General features: G+C 40.8%; 1 protein-coding gene across 1 annotated transcript in view; it reads left to right on the top strand.

Annotated features, from left to right (window-relative positions):
* The window catches only part of LOC104585582 (RNA-binding protein BRN1-like), a 41,537-nt gene that overhangs the window by 2,771 nt on the left and 20,661 nt on the right, over window positions 1–18,105 (top strand). Inside the window, exons 3-5 of the mRNA XM_010242520.2 lie at window positions 3,107–3,158; window positions 3,298–3,423; window positions 3,644–3,723. Of these exons, the coding sequence (XP_010240822.1) occupies window positions 3,107–3,158; window positions 3,298–3,423; window positions 3,644–3,723 (258 nt within the window). The remainder of the gene's footprint in view (window positions 1–3,106; window positions 3,159–3,297; window positions 3,424–3,643; window positions 3,724–18,105) is intronic.

The raw sequence follows: 18,105 nt of genomic DNA on the forward strand, positions 1-18,105 counted from the left end.
TAAAGAGAACATTGTCTCTTTATGAATAGCTATGTTCTCATTTATTTTGAATTTAGTAAGAATGAATTTGAATGAAGTGTTTTTTTGCAACTCTTAGAATTTGTTTATATAGGGGTCTACCTGAAAGACGGTAGATGGCTTTAGAGAGGAAGAGGAAAGAAGATGGAGGTTGTGGAAAACTTAGGGAAGGGCTTTAATGGATGTTCTAAGGAAACAACGGGTAGAGTTTACACACAAGATGATATTGAATCTGTGAGGAGAGCTTTAGCCTATCGAATAGGAAGTCACGCAATAAGAAAGGAGACTTTCCCCAAGGCGGGAAAGTTTGTTAGTCGGTTAGATATGAGACAGAGGGTTCACAAAGAGGGTTTCACCACATGTTACCATGGGGATCCTGAGATCAGAGCTCCCGCCCTTTCTCTTGGGGTCCGCATGCGAGCATGAGCTCGGTTACAACCCATCTTCTAGAAGCCTCTCTTGCCTTTAAATATTCAGTTGAAGCATTGATACACTGGTTTGTCATCACGGCTCTCCTAGTATGCTAGGCTACTACGTTGCAACGCTCGCTCAAGCTACGCGTTGTTGTAGGTTGTTTGAGTGTGTTGCACTATTGCGCTGTAATGTTTTGGTGATCTTGAGCGACAGTGTGGGAAACTACTGCGCTGATGCATTAAATCATGGGATGAGTGACGTTCGGGTCAGGCCCGGTTGCACTGTGCTGGGGGGCACAGTCCAACGTGTTCCACCACAAATGTTTCCACCTGTTTGTGGTTTGAAGTTGAGGTAGGGATGCGCTGTGGGGGTTTTCAGGTTATGTTAGTCATGCCCGGGTGTTCTTCAGCACATTTCTTTTGTTCTTTGAGCACAGAAATTTGGGCTTGTGGGCACGATGAGATTGCACTGTGGTCTCTTGTTTAAGTGTCTTCAGTGCATTCTCCATAGGACCTAAAATCTATGTACTTACAGGGAGGAATCCTCTTATGGTAGAAATACCATTCTCTCTCTGTCTCCTCCCTCTTCTTTTTCTCTATTTCCCTAGTTTCCTTTCCTTTTTTTGTGAAATTTATTCAAGCCATTGCAACTCTGATATAGTTTCTTTTAAATAGATATTGGTGGTTTGGGTTCTGGGCTTTGGCCTTTTGTGGGTGATGGCTTATCACCTTGTTGTATTCTCTTTTTCTTTCATAAAATCTTCTTTTTTTATTTATTACCAAAAAAAGATACCATCTCATTTATTTAAATTTTAGTGAAAAGTAAAGTTTTTTCTACAACTCTTGCACTTTGTATATTTGGGAAGGATTCCTCTTAAGGTGGTAACACCATTCTCTCTTTCTCTCTCTCACCGTTTTTTTTTTTTATTTTTTTTTATTTTATAAAGGTAAAGAATTTGAATATGTATCTGGGCAAACAACTCAAAAGCTATACAGTAAGACACTGTATACTAACTTAAAAAGCTCATCTGCTGCACCATGCTATGGAATTTCTCTGATTTTCTTTCTGATTTCTATGAAATTTCTTCAAGGTTTTGCAACTCTGGTTTCCAAGCATTTGTCCCCTTGGGAAATTGCACCAAATATGGTATCAAAGTAAGTTCTTCAATTTGCTTGGAATTCTGGGCAAACTTGCTTGAACCGTTCCATGAATTATTGGTGCTCACTGATTTCATCAGGGCATTCTCTTGATTTCATTCCACTGCATTGATTCAACATTCCATGTGTATAAATTTGCACATATTGTGTATAGTTCACCCGTTCTGAGGTTGATTATATCCTTGTTCTGCTGGTTGCAGCAGAGATTTGTGATTGAATCCCACCTGCACCAGGGTTGGGGGATGGGATACCCCGGTTGTGTAGCCCTATGGAGCAAAAAAAAAGTCCTGTTTGTTATTGTCAAGTTGAGTGTTGGGAAATTGCACCAAATATGGTATAAAAAAAAGTCCTGAGGTTGATTATAGCCTTATAGTGACAGATTTAAGGCTGAGTTTCAAAAACTCATGTGTTCTAAGTGTCACAGCATGGGTCATCTATCAAATAACTGTTGACTGTGGCTATCAATCAATTGAGTCATGCCAGAGATGAGAAGAACACCAAATAAACAAGGAGAAATTGTAAAAGACCTTGAAGCATGTAACACAAAATCACTGTTTATTCAGAAGTCTTTTGTTATCCGTACCATTGTAGAGGAAGGTTGGAAATGGTATACCATTTTTCATACTTGGGTATGCTGTGGAAAGATGTTAGCTGCAAAGATAATTGATATTAGGAACTATATTAAAGCTTTTTTGTGAAATGTTATAGAAAGCATATTTTCAACTTGCTCCTATTGCTTTGTATGATATTACATGGTTGGAAGCCAACCTTAAGGATTACAAGAAGATGCTTTGTGACCTTTACATTAGGGAGTTATAGGGAAGAATCATAGTGTAATGTTCCATTAATGGCTACCGCCCATATTCTTCTTGGTCGATCATACCATATAATCTATGGTTATGAAATGCCTAGAGATAGGTCTAGGCATAGTAGAATCTTCTGTAATAGGTCTAAGGGTCTTGATGATGTAATTCAGAGAGCTGTGGGCAAGTTGCTCTCTTGGATTTCCATTTCTGGGGAATTCAGTGATCTTAGCATGCCCGTTTTGTTTCAGTCTTGCTCCTGGTGGAGGTTGTAATCCTGACTGCTTTTCAGACTGCCTTCTAGGGTCTGAATTGCAGTTTGCTTTTGTTTCTCTATGCTGAATGAATTTACATTACCTTTTCCAAAACAAAAAAAAATTGTTGCATGGACTCTCCTAAATGGATGGTGTGTCCATGTTAGACATTTGTAAGAATATGACACTCCATGGATTCTTGAGGACACTTGTATGTAACATTTCCTTTTTATCTCCTAGCTTATTTGACACAATTGGACAACTAATGTACAAGATGAATGCTATTTTTTGTATAAAATGTTACTTGGTAAAAAAAGGCAACATTTCATATTACGGATAAAATCACTAACCCTTAGTGTTGTGCGTGTTCCTCACTTCACCTTGATTGCTATATGACACAACTTTTCTCATTTTTTGCTCTGATTAAATGTACTCTCTGCCCTCCTTTTTTTTTGTTCAGGCATCCAGTCCATTACAAGTGAAGTATGCAGATGGTGAATTGGAAAGACTAGGTTTGCAAATTTGTGCACTGTTTCTGTGTTCTTGTCCTCATAATGTTTTTATGTAAATTATGGTGATGCTAAACCTCATTTTTCACCATGTGGTGATGTTTTCTTGACATAACTATTCTTTGATAAATGTTGTCTGCAGAACACAAGCTTTTTGTTGGTATGCTTCCAAAGAATGTATCTGATACTGAAGTTTCTGCCTTATTTTCTAAATATGGAACCATAAAAGATTTACAAATTCTGAGAGGTTCTCAACAGACAAGCAAAGGTGGCTTTCCAGTTTCAGCTCTTTTCTTTTTTCCTTTGTTCTTCTTTGTCTTTTTGTTAAATGGTTAGATTAGCTCCTTCAAGGTGCTGTTTTTAGGCTATCTTATTAGAGTCCTCAGTCCTGTTCATATCTTAAATATTTGTAGATTATTGGAACTTGGAAGTATAAACTGGTATTTCAGAAAATTTATGGTTGTTCTTTTATTTCCTTTATGGGTCAGGCTGTGCTTTTTTGAAGTATGAGACTAGAGAACAAGCTATTGCAGCTATGGAAACCATCAATGGGAAATACAGGATGGAGGTTTGTTTTTATTTATTAATTCCACTAACCAAACAGTTCTTCCCAAAAAATGTTCAAAACATTTGTTTTCCTTTTTACATTATAGTCTTTAGAAATCTTTTACTTTGTCAGGATTTTTTTTTGTGGGATCAATAACTGTAGATTTTTTTTTGAAGAATAAAAAGGAAATTCATTAAATTGAAAAAGATGCAGTACATCTCAAAATACTGGTTGTCTAGATGACAAACCATATGCTTAACATAACTCTAGAATTTCATTAATAGATGGAAAATAATTTGTGAGTACAAGAATTGTATACAAGCGGTGAGAGATATCATAACCCATCATATCTATCCCCAAGGTTCTCTTTCTTCTTACAATGCCCAAAACAACTGGTCTCTTCCCACCCCATCAGCTAAGGAATTTGCACTTCTTTTAACCCATTGTATTCTCACTTCCATGTTTTGTATCAACCATTTGGATTTCTTTCTTTCATTTTTATTAACTTGCCTCCTCACTTTGTAGCCACCCCCACAACCAGCTTGGACTCTTCTTCTAGCATTGCCAAGAATGTTGTTTTATTCGATGTGTAAATGAAACTGTGTATGCAAGAACAAGTTATATACAAAAAGAAAGAGGCAAACGTGAGAAAAAAAAAAGAAAAAAGTACCCTCTTCCTCTTGGCCAAAAGGGGCCAAAAACCTCACATGAACTGCCCATAAACCCTAAAAACCACAGAAGAGAGAGATCTATGCACCTCACAACTACCACCAGGTAGCACCTCCATGCCAACTGAAACTTCAATCAAGTATGCACTTCGTAGGGAAAAGAGAGCTTGCTGCCCTTCAATCATGCAAGCAACCACCAAGGCACTAACAAACTGAACCCATCCTGTTATTCCTTTCAACCTTGGATTCCACAGGCTTCCTTTAACCCTCATAATAGGAGCAATTATCATTGCCTGGTACAATGGTATAAGTTTTCTTTTTGATAGGAAACAGTAACTTTCGTTAAACTTAAAAGGAAAAGCATTACAACTGCACCCTAGAAAACATAAGGTGACCCCTCATAACATAATCAACTTACAAACATGCCCAAAATAGAGTCTCACTATTAACCCCTTGCTTTGCTAAAGCGTCAGCTGAACCATTTGTTTACATCCTAGTCCATTTAAACTGTGCTCCTAGCTTTCTTGTTAAGTTCATTGTTTCCCTCTGCCCAAGCTATTTGTTTGCATTCCAACCTACGACCAATTTTGAATCCCCCTCCACTTCTAACTGTTGAAAACCCAACTGTTTAGCCAATCTGAGCCCTTGAAGGAGCACCATTACTTCTGCTCGAAGTGAGTCACCCAACCCTATTGATATAGTGGTATAATCTCAGGATGGCAAGCATGAGAAAGTGGATTTTTAATGATTTAACTCTTTTTTTGGATCAGCAACACAAAAAAAAAAATCACTAATTAGAAGAAACCAAGATTACAACAAGAAGTTGTGAAAGAAGCCAAATTTAGGAGCTGTCCAAATACAAATTACATTTGAGCCCGAAACATATTTGCTCTATGTATCCCTTGCTTGGCTAGGCTATCTGCCAAGCTGTTAGCAGTTCTCCTCACCCATCTCACACAGATTGACATATCCTGTGACAGCCATTTAAATTGGTCATAGGCTAGGCTACATTTGAGCCCAAATCATTTTTAATGATTCGACTCTTGATTGAAGAAGGATGATAAATGTGAGCTTTGGGAAGATCATGTCGAACACAAGAAAAAGGAGTTGCCACCCATTTTTTAGAAGAATTGGTCCCTCATTTTAGCTTCAAAAATTTGATTTTATTTGCAAAATATTGACTCCATTTCTCTACGGGAACGACATTCAAACCAAGAGATCATGGATTCAAATGGATTAGGAGAGGGAAGGTAGTTGCAAGAGTGTGGGATGAAGAGAAGAAGAGAAGAAGAGGACCTAGACCATAGAAGTAGGGTCACCTCTGGCCATTGCCCCATAGAAGTAAGACAAGAACCTCTTGGAAATGGACCTAGACCATTCAGGTTTGAGGATATGTGGTTAACACATCTGGATTTCTTGTCTAAGGTTGAGGAATGGTGGAGTGAAGAGATGAGGGGAGTGAAATGGAATGGGGTTAGATTCCACAAAAAATTAAAAAGGTTGAGAGGCAAAATAAAAGAATGGAATAGGGATCAATTTGGAAGAGTGGAGGAAGCAAAAGCTAGACTACTTAGTTAGATTGAGGATTTAGATGCAAAAGAGTCCCAGAGGATGATGAATGTGCAAGATAGAGAACTGAGATGGAAATTGAAGGAGTTAGAGGAGGTTCTGTTGAGGGAGGAGATCTCGTGGAGACAAAAATGTAGGCATAAATGGATCAAGGATGGGGATGGGAATCCTAAATTCTTTCATGCTATGGCTAATGGGAGAAGGAAAAATTTGATACTTAAGCCTGAGGTTGATGGAGTTGAGATAACCTCTCAAGAGGAGATTGCTAGTAGGTTTGTGGCTCACTTCAAATAAATCTTCCAAAGACCTTTGGAGAATCGGTTAAGAGTGGGGGAGGAGGAAATTAAACAAGCTGTCTTTTCTATGGGTAGAGCTAAGGCACTGGGTCTAGATGGGTTTACAATGGCATTTTATTAAGATTGCTGGACATAATCAAAGAAGACTTAACTAGAGCCATTAGAGAATTTGAGGATAAACATATTGTGAGTCTTGGAACAAATGCCACTTTTCTAGCTCTAGTTCCTAAAAAGATTGATGCCAAACACCCCAAAGATTTTCGGCCAATCAATTTGGTGACTAGCATCTATAAGATTTTGGCAAAAGTGCTCTCTAGGAGGGTCAAAGCAATTCTCCCTTCTCTCATTAGCCAAGCACAAGGAGCCTTTGTACAGGATAGACAAATTATAGATTAAATCCTCATTGCAAATGAGAGAGTGGAAGAGATGAGGAGATTTGGCAGAAAAGGCTTTGTCTGCAAATTGGACTTGGAAAAGGCTTATGACCTAGTGGACTAGAGTTTCTTGTTGGAGGTGTTAAGGCGTGGATTTGGGGACAAATGGTGTAATTGGATAAGTGGATGTTTAAATTCATGTCATTATTCAGTCTTGGTTAATGGAGTGGTTACGGGCTTCTTTCCAGCCAATAGAGGCTTAAGACAAAGTGACCCACTTTCTCCTTTCCTCTTTACACTTGTTGCTGATGTTCTTAGTAGATTGGTCTCCAAAGAAGATGAGGAGGGCCAAATAAAGGGTTGGAGAATAGGGAGGAGAGGCATTTCATTAAATCATCTTCAGTTTGCTGATGATATTGTTATTTTCTACAAAGGAGTGATGGACAACCTTAAGAATTTAATAAGAACCTTTGAGCTTGCCTCCAACTTGAGGATAATCTTTGATAAAAGTTGTGTGGCTGGAGTAAATATGGAGGATTGGGAGATAGAATCCATTGTAGGGTGTTTAGGTTGCACCACCTCTTCTTGGCCTTTGACCTACTTAAGTCTTCCATTAGGAGCTAACCCTAAAGAAAGTAGTTTTTGAGCTCCTATTGTGAAGAAATTTGATAAATGTTTGGCAGCCTGGAAAAAGAATTACATCTCAATAGGGGGTAGGGTGACTTTGATTAGGGCCACACTTGCCAACCTTCCAACCTATTTCCTTTCAGTTTTCAGGATTCCCCCAAGGGAGGCTAAGAAACTGGAGAAGGTAATGAGGGACTTTCTGTGGGACTAGGAGAGGTGAAAAAGGACCATCTAGTTAGATGGGAGATAGTTAATAAACCTAAGGAAGAAGGGGGCCTAGGGATAGGGAATATAGTGTAGAAGAATGAAGCCCTCCTAGGGAAGTGGTTATGGAGATGGCCTCGGGAGAGAGAGAGATTATGGCATGAGGTGGTGTCAAGTATTCATGGCTGCTCAGTAAATGGTTGGGATGCTGGGATATCTCACTGAGCTACCCTTACAACACCTTGGAAGGCTATACATGGTATTCTCCCTCGCTTCCTCATGTTTATCAGGTATGATGCTTGCTCTGGTGATTCTATTCGGTTCTAGGAGGATGTTTGGGTGGGTAATCAACCCCTCAAAGATCAGTTCCCCTCGCTTTACTCTCTCTCCCTTCACAAAAATGAGTCAATTGCAAATTTTCTTCCGAACCCGTTTATTCCCATGTATTTAAACTGGGACTTTGGATTTCGTAGGGGATTAAGGGATGGTGAGTTGATTTGTGTCACTGAGCTACTTCATTTACTCGAGTCAGTTTGTTTGGACCTCACGTTTTCTGATCAAAGAGTTTGGACTCCTCTTTCAAAAGGTACCTTTACTTGTGCTTCTTTTCTAAAATCCCTCAGTTCCAACCCCAATTCTCGAGTGTTCCCCTTTAAAGAAGTTTGGGCGCGACCTATTCCTCCAAAAATTGCTGTATTCTGCTAGGAAGTCTACTATGGTAAAATCAATACTTTGGAAAACTTGCAGAAAAAGAGACCCTTTCTTTGTCTTTCCCTGAACTGGTGTTCCTTGTGTAAGGCCCAGAATAGGACTGTTTCCATTTGCTGATCTCCTGTTCCTTTGCTACAACCTTATGGAGTTGGTGCCTTAGTTTATTTGGAGGTAGGTGGTCTCTGCCATCTGATGTGAGTTTGTTATTTAACCCATCTATTTTTGTATGGCACACTAGAAGAGGCAAGTTCATGTGGAAATGTATTAGGGCAGCCACCTTATGGACTCTTTGGGAGGAAAAGAATGCAAGAGTCTTCTTAGCGAAAGAAAGAAGCTTGGATGAAGTGAAGGACTGTATTCTAACAAGAGCAATACATTGGCTGAAAACCTTGGATATATTTGCTGATTTCTCTTTTGATGACCTGTGGAGGAATTGATTTGTAATAGATGTAGAGAACATTGATGTGGGCCCCACAGCTGTGGTACCCTCTGTCCGTAGGGTAGAATGTATCTAGTCACAGCTGTGGTTATTTTGTTGTTCTGTTATTTCTAGTTTCAGTTTTATATTGGTTGTTATTTGTTAGTAGTTATGATGTAAACACCAAGGGTAGATATGTCCTTTCATGTAACTAGCATAACCTATATATATTAACTTAAAGTGGCGGCGGCAGAAGATTGACATTCTGTTCTTCTCCTCAAAATCTGTGTTCTATTGCTCTTCCATCTCTCCTCTTCTACATCTTCTTCACTTTCTCTTCTCATCGAACCTAAAATCTCTTAGTGATCAAGACTGAATAGCAGTCTTGAAAACCTACATGGTATCAGAGCCAAGTTAGGGTTTTTCATGTGAGTCTAATACCAGCCGACCACATGAGAATCTCCTAGGACTGAAAGCTGAAAAGGAGGAGTTCGCAGACTGATTCTTGGAGATCACCAGAGGTGCTAGCAGCTGTTGGAAACTTGCTAGGGTTGCAGAGTGTTGGTGGTCAGGAAGGATCAGAGAAGACTAGGGTTCAGGTAACCCTAGAAGGCAGCGAACTATTTTTTCCTTGTAAGTTGTTACTTTTTAATAGAAGTTTTTTCAGAGAAGATAGGTTGGACCTATCTGGAGGGGAAGGCCGAACCATTCTAGCTCTTTCCTTCTTCGAGTTCCTAGGGTTTTACATCAAACCCTAGACTGAACTGTGTTCTCTCTACTCTAGGGCTTGAAAGTGATCTGCGGCAAGCCCTAGTGGTTGACTGAACTTTGTGATCTATCTAGAGCTACTCTTAAGTTGATTGGTAGGTCCGATCAGATTCTAGGGTTTCTTATTAACCCTACTGCAAGCTCATCTATATAGTTTGGACTGTGCGACTGAATTGCTTCCTTTCAGGACTGATTAAAACCCTAACTTTCCCTAGCATATCAGTTTTGTTTTAAAGCTGTTCTCAGAGTTCTAAGGGGGTTAGAGATCTACGGACAGCTACTGCTGTGTTGGCTAGTTGGTTTCAGATCAGAATTACTTCGGTTTTGTGCACATACACTGAGAATACAGATCAGGCCTATACTGTTTTGATTGTGATTGGTGATTCAAGTACTGTTTTGAGACTTGACAGAAATGGAGTCTAAAATTCAGGTAGAAGGCAGTCTTGGGAACATCAGTTATGGTGGTATTTCTGAGATGGGTGGTCAGATTATGACCGTAAAGTTTGATGGATCAAACTATTTGGAATGGGCCTAATCAGCCATGATGGCTATTGGTGGAAGAGGTAAATTAGGGTACCTCCTTGGAGATATGAAAGAACCTTCCAAGGGAGACCCGACATATACCAAGTGGATGCAAGAAAATGACATGGCTGTGTAATTCTATGCAGCCTCATATTAGCTGGAATTATTTGTGGGCAAAGACAACTAAGGAGATATGGGATGTTATGAAAGAAACTTACTCCCAACCCCTTAATGTTGCCAGAGCATATGAATTGAAATGTGAAGTGAACACCCTTAAACAATGAGAGAAATCGGTATCGGTCTACTTCTCTACCTTGAAGTCCCTGTGGCATGAGATTGATCACTTAGAGACTCTTGAGTGGGAGAGTCCCAAAGATGCTCAGACCCATAGAAAGCACATCGAGACAAACAGAGTGTTTGAGTTCCTGGTAGGACTGAACTCAGAATATGATATTGTGAGGCAGCAGATTTTGACTAGAGACAGTGTGACTCTCTCTCAGGCTTACTCATTTGTACCCAGTGAAGAAACCAGAAGGAAGGTTATGATGCAACCCATATCAGCCTTTGTAGCGGCTACACCCAAATCAGGGGGTGATTCAGAGAAGGACAGGAAGAAGGAAGACAAGAAGGATGTAGTATGTGAACATTGTAAGAAACCCAAACATACAAAAGAGACATGTTGGAAACTGCATCCCCACTTGGTTCCTGCGAAGTTAAGAAACAAGAAGGGCACTGCTCATGTAGCCATGAACACTGATTCAGCATCCTCATCTAGCACAAAAGGAACATCTTTGGAGACCTTAGTTGCAGTTCGGGCTGCACTAATACAGCTAGAAAAGGAGGTTGGAAATTCAGCTCAGCCATCGCAGCCTCCATCAGCCCCTGTCACATCTGCCTTCGCCCATTCAGGTACTCGAGCTTCAGCCTATCATGCCTCAGCTCCAGGTACTATTGAACATTGTTGGGTAATAGACTCAGGTGCATCTGATCACATGACTAGCTTGCCTTCACTGTTTACTACTTACCATTTGTCTTCTGGTAGAGATAAGGTTTCTATTGCTGATGGCTCCCTGGTTCCTATTTCTGGGAAGGGTGACATCAAGCTTTCAGATACTATCTCCCTATCATCTGTTTTGCATGTGCCTAAGCTTGATACTAACCTTCTTTCAGTCAGTAGTATTACCAAGCATATGAACTGCTCAGTAACCTTCTTCCCTGATCGATGTGTTTTTCAGGACTTGGAGATGCAGAAGGTGATTGGGACTGGCCGTGAGACGAATGGGATCTATCTACTCGGGGAGCGGTTTCTTCAGGGAGAGTTAGTAGAGAAGTTGTCTTTTGTTTCTAAGAGTGTGAGTCCGGTTATGCTTTGGCATAACTGATTAGGTCATTTGTCTTTTTGATCTTTACAGAGTCTGTTTCCTACTTTATTTGAGTCTATTGAGTTGCCTCAGCTACAGTGTGAAAGTTGTGAGTTTGCTAAGCATTGTAGAAAGCCTTATTTATTGAGTAATAAAAGGAGTGATAATTCTTTTGATATTGTGCATACTAACGTTTGGGGGCCTTATCATATCCCTTCCATGGGTGGGTACAGTTATTTTTTGTTATTTGTTGATGACCATACCTGCTTTTCTTGGGTTTATATCATGCGTTCACGAGATGAGGTACCTTCCCTGAGCCAAAATTTTCACCAAATGATCCTAACTCAGTTTGATGCCAAGATCAAAGTTCTCCGATCTGATAACGCAAATGAATACTTTGCTAAATCATTGACATCTTATCTTCTTCATTATGGGGTTATCCACCAGAGCTCTTGCCCTCATACACCTCAGTAGAATGGAGTTGTTGAAAGGAAGAATAGGCACATTTTGGAAGTGGCTAGAAGCCTCATGTTTACTTCCAATGTCCCTATTCGCTTCTGGGGGGATGCTATCCTCACGGCGGTATACCTTATTAATCGGGTCCCTTCCAGGGTCCTTGATATGCGATCTCCTTTTTCGCTTCTACACCCACGTGAGGACTTGTTTTCTATTCCCCTTAAGACATTCGGTTGCACTTGCTTTGTTCAGATTCTCGGACCCCATCCCTCCAAGTTCGAACCCAAAGCCTCCAAATGCATCTTCCTTGGTTATGCACAAATGCAAAAGGGTTATTGCTGTTATGATCCTGTCTCCGGGAGGAAGTTTGTCTCCATGGATGTCACTTTCTTTGAGGGGACGCCCTATTATCCTCGGGTTGCCCCTCAGGGGGAGAGTATTGGGAGTGGGGGTTTGAGTTCTTGTCTTCAGGGGGAGAGCAGTGAGAGTGGGGCAGTTCCTTTACCTATTCCATTGGGTGATGAGAACTGCAATGGTGAGGGTGGTCAGAGGGATCCGGAGTTGAGGGTTTATCACAGGCGGTGTAGGCAGGTTGATCCTGATCATCAGCAGTCCAGACCAGCTCCAATCTCATCTGCAGCTCCAGGTCCAGATACTTCAGTCCCATAGACCACAGAGACTTCCCCTACAGATGATCTTGACCTTCCAATGGCAGTCCGTAAAGGGAAACGACATTGTACCACATCCACAGCCCACTGTATTTCCCATTTTTTTACCTTTGATCGCCTATCTCCTACCTACAAGTCCTACCTTAGCTCCATTTCCAATGTCCCTATTTCAAGAACAGTGCAAGAAGCCCTATCCGTCCCTGAATGGAAAGATGCAATGCAAGTTGAGATGGATGCTCTGTTGAAGAACAACACTTGGGAGGTAGTTGATTTGCCAAAAGGAAAGAAACCAGTTGGATGCAGATGGGTATTTACGGTGAAGCATAATGCAGATGGATCTATTGAGAGGTATAAAGCTCGGTTAGTTGCAAGAGGGTTTACACAGACTTATGGCATAGATTACTTGGAGACATTTGCACCGGTAGCCAAGATGACTACTATTCGAGTTCTCTTGTCCCTTGCAGCAAGTCACACTTGGCCTTTATACCAAATGGACGTGAAAAATGCCTTTCTGAATGGAGATCTGCAGGAAGAAGTTTACATGCGTTTGCCACCTGACTTCTATGATGCAGAAGTAGGTAAGAAGGTCTGCCGGCTCAACAAGGCTTTGTATGGTTTGAAACAATCACCTAGGGCTTGGTTCGATAGATTCAGACTAGCACTTGTGAAGTTTGGATAGGTACAGGCCCAGTCAGATCACACCCTATTCATCAAGAGGGTGGAGTCCTCTTTGACACTGTTGGCAGTATATGTTGATGATATTTTGGTCACAGGGAATGATAGCCATGAGATTGAGTCTCTTAAACAGCTTCTTCACCAAGAATTTGAGGTGAAGGACCTTTGGTGTACTCCGGTATTTCATGGTTATTGAGGTTGCTAGATCCAAACAGGGGATCTTTATATCTCAGAGGAAATATGTCCTAGACCTGTTGGCAGAAACTGGAAAGTTAGGTGTCAAGCCTGCAGATACACCAATTGAACAGAATCACAGAATTAGTGCCGAGAGTGGGGAGCTTCTTGAAGACAAAGTTATGTTCCAGCAACTGGTAGGAAAGCTCATATATCTCTGCCTCACTCGGCCAGATATTACTTATGATGTTAGTGTTGTCAGCTAGTACATGCATTCTCCTAGAACCACACATCTTCTTGCGGCAGAAAGAATCTTAGCCTACTTGAAGAGATGCCCAGGTAGGGGTATACTTTTCAAGAACAACAATCACATGAAGGTGGAGGTTTATACTGATGCAGATTGGGCTGGGAGTGTTGATGACAGAAGGTCTATTTCGGGATATTGTGCACTTGTGGGAGGAAACCTGGTCTCCTGGAGAAGTAAGAAACAAAGTGTGGTCTCCCGGTCAAGTTCTGAAGCAGAATACAGGTCCATGGCCAATGGAGTGGCTGAAATCCTATGGCTAAGATTTCTACTTGAGGAGTTGGGTATTGAGTATGAGAAGCCCCTGATGCTGTACTGTGATAATCAAGCCGCCATTAATATAGCACATAATCCGGTACAGCATGACAGAACCAAACACATTGAAGTTGACCGTCATTTTGTGCGAGAGAGGGTCTCATCTCAAGAAGTATGCGTCCCTTACATCACATCCAGTATGCAACTAGCCGACATTCTTACTAAAGCCGTATCAAGAAAGAAGCTAGAGGCGAATCTATCCAAGTTGGGAATGATGAACATATACTCCCAACTTGAGGGGGAGTGTAGAGAACATTGATGTGGGCCCCACAGCTGTGGTACCACTCAGTCCGTAGGGTAGAATGTATCTAGTCACAGCTGTGGTTATTTTGTTCTGTTATTTTTAGTTTCAGTTTTATATTGGTTGTTATTTGTTAGTAGTTATGATGTAAACACCTAGGGCAGATATGTCCTTTCATGTAACTAGCATAACCTATATATATTAACTTAAAGTGGCGGCGGCAGAAGATTGACATTCTGTTCTCCTCAAAATCTGTGTTCTATTGCTCTTCCATCTCTCTTCTTCTACATCTTCTTCACTTTCTCTTCTCATCGAACCTAAAATCTCTTAGTGATCAAGACTGAATAGCAGTCTTGAAAACCTACAATAGCTAATACTTATACAAAGAAGAATAGAAGCTTGTTAGAATGGGATCTACCTCCAAAAGGTGTCATCAAGTTAAATTTTGATGGGAGCAACCAAGGTAACCCTAGGCCTTCAGGTATAGGGGGTGTCCTGAGGAATAAGGATAGCAACATCATCTCCTTATTCTCAGGACCGGTGGGAGTGGGGTGGAACATCTCCTAGTTGAAGGGGACTCTCAGGTGGTAACAAGGTGGCTTCTAAACCCGGATGCTACCATTTGAGGCTACAAAGACCTCATCAAAAAAGTAATGTGGTTAACTAATAATATGAGAGTTGAGGTAAAATAGGTATGCAGGTCAGCTAAAACTATGGCTGATCCTTTGGCCAAACAGGGGGTTTCCAGGGAGGATCTTTTTTGTGCTACATTGTAACTTGTTCTAATATATTGAAAAGTTGTACTTAACTAGCTCGGAGAGGTTGCATCTCGTGCCTCTCCTTGGGGACATTGTACTATTTATAATTGCTGATTTATAAGTTTCTTTCAATTATCAAAAAAAAGAAGAGAATAAGAGAAGAAGAAGAAAAGAGAAGAAGGGGAAGAAGAAAAGAGAAGAAGAGAAGAGGAAGAAGAGACTTATGGGAGAAAAGGTGGTGTTACTGTTCACTCCCCAAAAATTTCTTTTATATCAAGAAGAGAAAATACATTTATGCCCCTATATGGGTGCCCAAATACAAATAGAAAGGAAAGAAAAAAATGCCCCTATTCCAAATACATATTCTCAACACTCTCCCTCAAGTTGAGCATAGATATCTATCATGCCTAGCTTGCTTAGTTTCCTATCAAGTTTTGGCTTGTGGAGGCCCTTGGTGAGACAATGAACAAGTTGGTCTTCCAACTTGACAAAAGGCACACATATTTCTCCATTGGCTATCTTTCATTTTTTTTTTTTAATTTTTTTGATCAACAATAGTGAAAAGATTTCACTAATTAGAAGAAATATGGATACAGCAAGAAGTTGTGGAACCCAGCTTTAGAAAGCTGACCCAACCCAAATTACAATTGTGCCCAAAACAGCTGTTTTATTTGTACCCCTTGCTTAGCTAAGCTATCTGCTAAGCTATTGACAGTTCTCTTCACTCATCTCACTTGGATTGACATATCCTTTGAGAGCCATTTAAGTTTTTTGAGTTCATTTATCATCTGCCATGTCGCCCCTTCACCCTTTCACATCCAGTTTATCACTGTTTTCGAGTCTCCCTCAATAACCAGTCTGTTAATACCCAGTTCTTTTGCTTTTTCCGCCCCAAATGCTGCAGCCATGAATTCTGATCTCGCCACATCATCCTGTCCCATAGTACCAGAGTAGAGAGCAATGATATTTCCATATTCATCTCTAATACCCTCCTATGCCTGAAGGGCCTGGATTCCCCACACAGCTCCCGTCAAAGTTTAGCTTCTTCCAACCGTCTATTGGGGGAGACCAATCCTCAACAAATTTCTATCTCGTTGATGAGTAGGTGGCAATAACACCCCAAACCCTAAAAAAATCTTCTACCTTGAAATTAGAGAACAACTTCATGCTTTTTGCCTAGTGTGCCACTCTCAAGGTTATTGTTTCAATCAATGCTTTCTTGCTTTTTTCTCTTTCTTAAAAAGTTCTTGCATTTCTTCCCTCCCAAACTGTCCACAATATTGCTGCTCTAGTACATCTCTAAATGATCTTACCCCTCCTTTTAGTGCAACTAATGCCAGTAGAGCTAAATAAGCTGTCCACCTACAACCAAAGAGGGAAGCAAACCAATCCCATGTAAAGCTAACAAAAGGGCAAGGAATTAGAAGATGAGTTATAGTTTCACCATTCAACTTACACAGGACACACCAGTTAGGGGACAGACACATGTTTGGACTTTTCCTTTGAAGTAGGTCACAGGTATTTATACATCCATGAAACACTTCCCAACAAAAAGCACTGACTTTAGGGGGAATGGGAGAGCACCAAGTTTCCTTGACTGGGAAAGAAGGAGAAGAGGAGGCAGCTAACAAAGAGGTAAGAAGGATTTACAAGAAAACACCCCAGCCGAATTAGGGCTCCAAACCTTGGAGTCTGAACCCCCTTCTCCCAAGAAGACTGAATTCAGCTTGTTCAACAAATCAGACACACTAGGAGGTTCAGACTCTCTAAGGTTCCCGTTGAAGCCAAAGTTCCAATTTAGCCCTGAGGGAAGAGAGTGTTGACTTAGGAAATCAGAGATAGGTCTGTCCTTGAACCTAGAAAGATCAAAAAGAGAAGGGAATCTCTCACCCAAAGGGGTATTCCCAATCCACACATCCTCCCAAAATCTGATTTTTTGACCAAAAGCCAAGTCATACTTGATATGAGTTAGAAAGGTAGGAAGAAAGTCATGAATGGCCTTCCAGGGAGCAGCCAAGGTAGCTCTATGATTACATTCAGCACCCCATCCATTGTTTGACAAACCATGAATGCTCACTATTGCTTTGTGCCATAATTTGTCATTTTCATTAGGAAACCTCCATAGCCATTTGCTAAGTAGAGCCTGATTCTTCAACCTAATATTGTTGATTTGCAACCCCCCTTCTTCCCTAAACTTCACCACCTCTCCCCAACTGACCAAATGATCCTTCTTTTTTTCCCCTGGCTCCCAAAGAAAATCCCTCATCAATTTTTCAATTTTCTTTACTATCCCTTGTGGCATCCTGAAAACTGACATGACATGTAATGATGTAATACACTGGAAGATTTGCAAGGGTAGACTTAATAAGAGTTATTCCCCCCCCCCCCCCCCCCCCCCCAACCAACGAAACATAGTTCATTTTCCACCCAGCTAGGCACTTCTCAATCTTTTCCACCACCTGGGACCAAAAGCTAACGGATCTAGGGTTATCACCAAGGGGTAAACCTAAATATTTCATAGGCTACACAACCTAGAGAATCTTCCATACTCCTCAACGCTTCCTCTTCAATGTTGGTTCCACCCAATAAGCTCTTTGATCAATTATTCCTCAAATTAGACATCCTCTCAAAGAGCTTCACCACCAATCTCTAGTTTTCAATCCCCTCCATACATTCTTCATCATAGAAGATCAGAATGTCGTCTGCAAACTGCAAATGAGATATCACAACATATCTCTCCCAACTGTCCAACCTCTAAAAAGCTGCAAGCAGTTTGCTCTCGAAATCAGTTTGCTTAGCACTTCAGCAATCAAGGTAAATAGAAAGGGGGAGAGGGGATCACCCTGCCTAAGCCCATGAAAGCCCTCAAAGAAATCATACACCGTCCCATTGACAATGACTGAGTAATAACTAGATTGTAAGCAACCTTTAATCCAATTACACTACAACTCTCCAAAGCCACACCTCCTCATAATGTCCAGTAAAAAGTTTCAATCCACAAGATCATGAGCTTTTTCCAGATCCAATTTTATAACCACTCCTTTCCTCTTTAATCTCTTTTGGACCTCCACAAACTCATTTGCAATTAAAATTTGATCAATAATTTGCCTATCTTGTACAGAAGCCCCTTGAGATTGTGAGACAAGTGGGGGGGATCACTTTCTTAATCCTCAGGGACAACGCCTTTGCTATGACCTTGTAAATGCTAGTGACAAGGCTGATGGGTCTGAAATCCCCTAGCCGGTTAGCATTGTTCTTCTTTGGGATCAGTGTTAAGAAAGTCGAGTTCATACC

This window comes from Nelumbo nucifera, chromosome 4 (genome assembly GCF_055504915.1).
Source record: "Nelumbo nucifera cultivar China Antique chromosome 4, China Antique-T2T, whole genome shotgun sequence".
Lineage (NCBI taxonomy): Eukaryota > Viridiplantae > Streptophyta > Magnoliopsida > Proteales > Nelumbonaceae > Nelumbo > Nelumbo nucifera.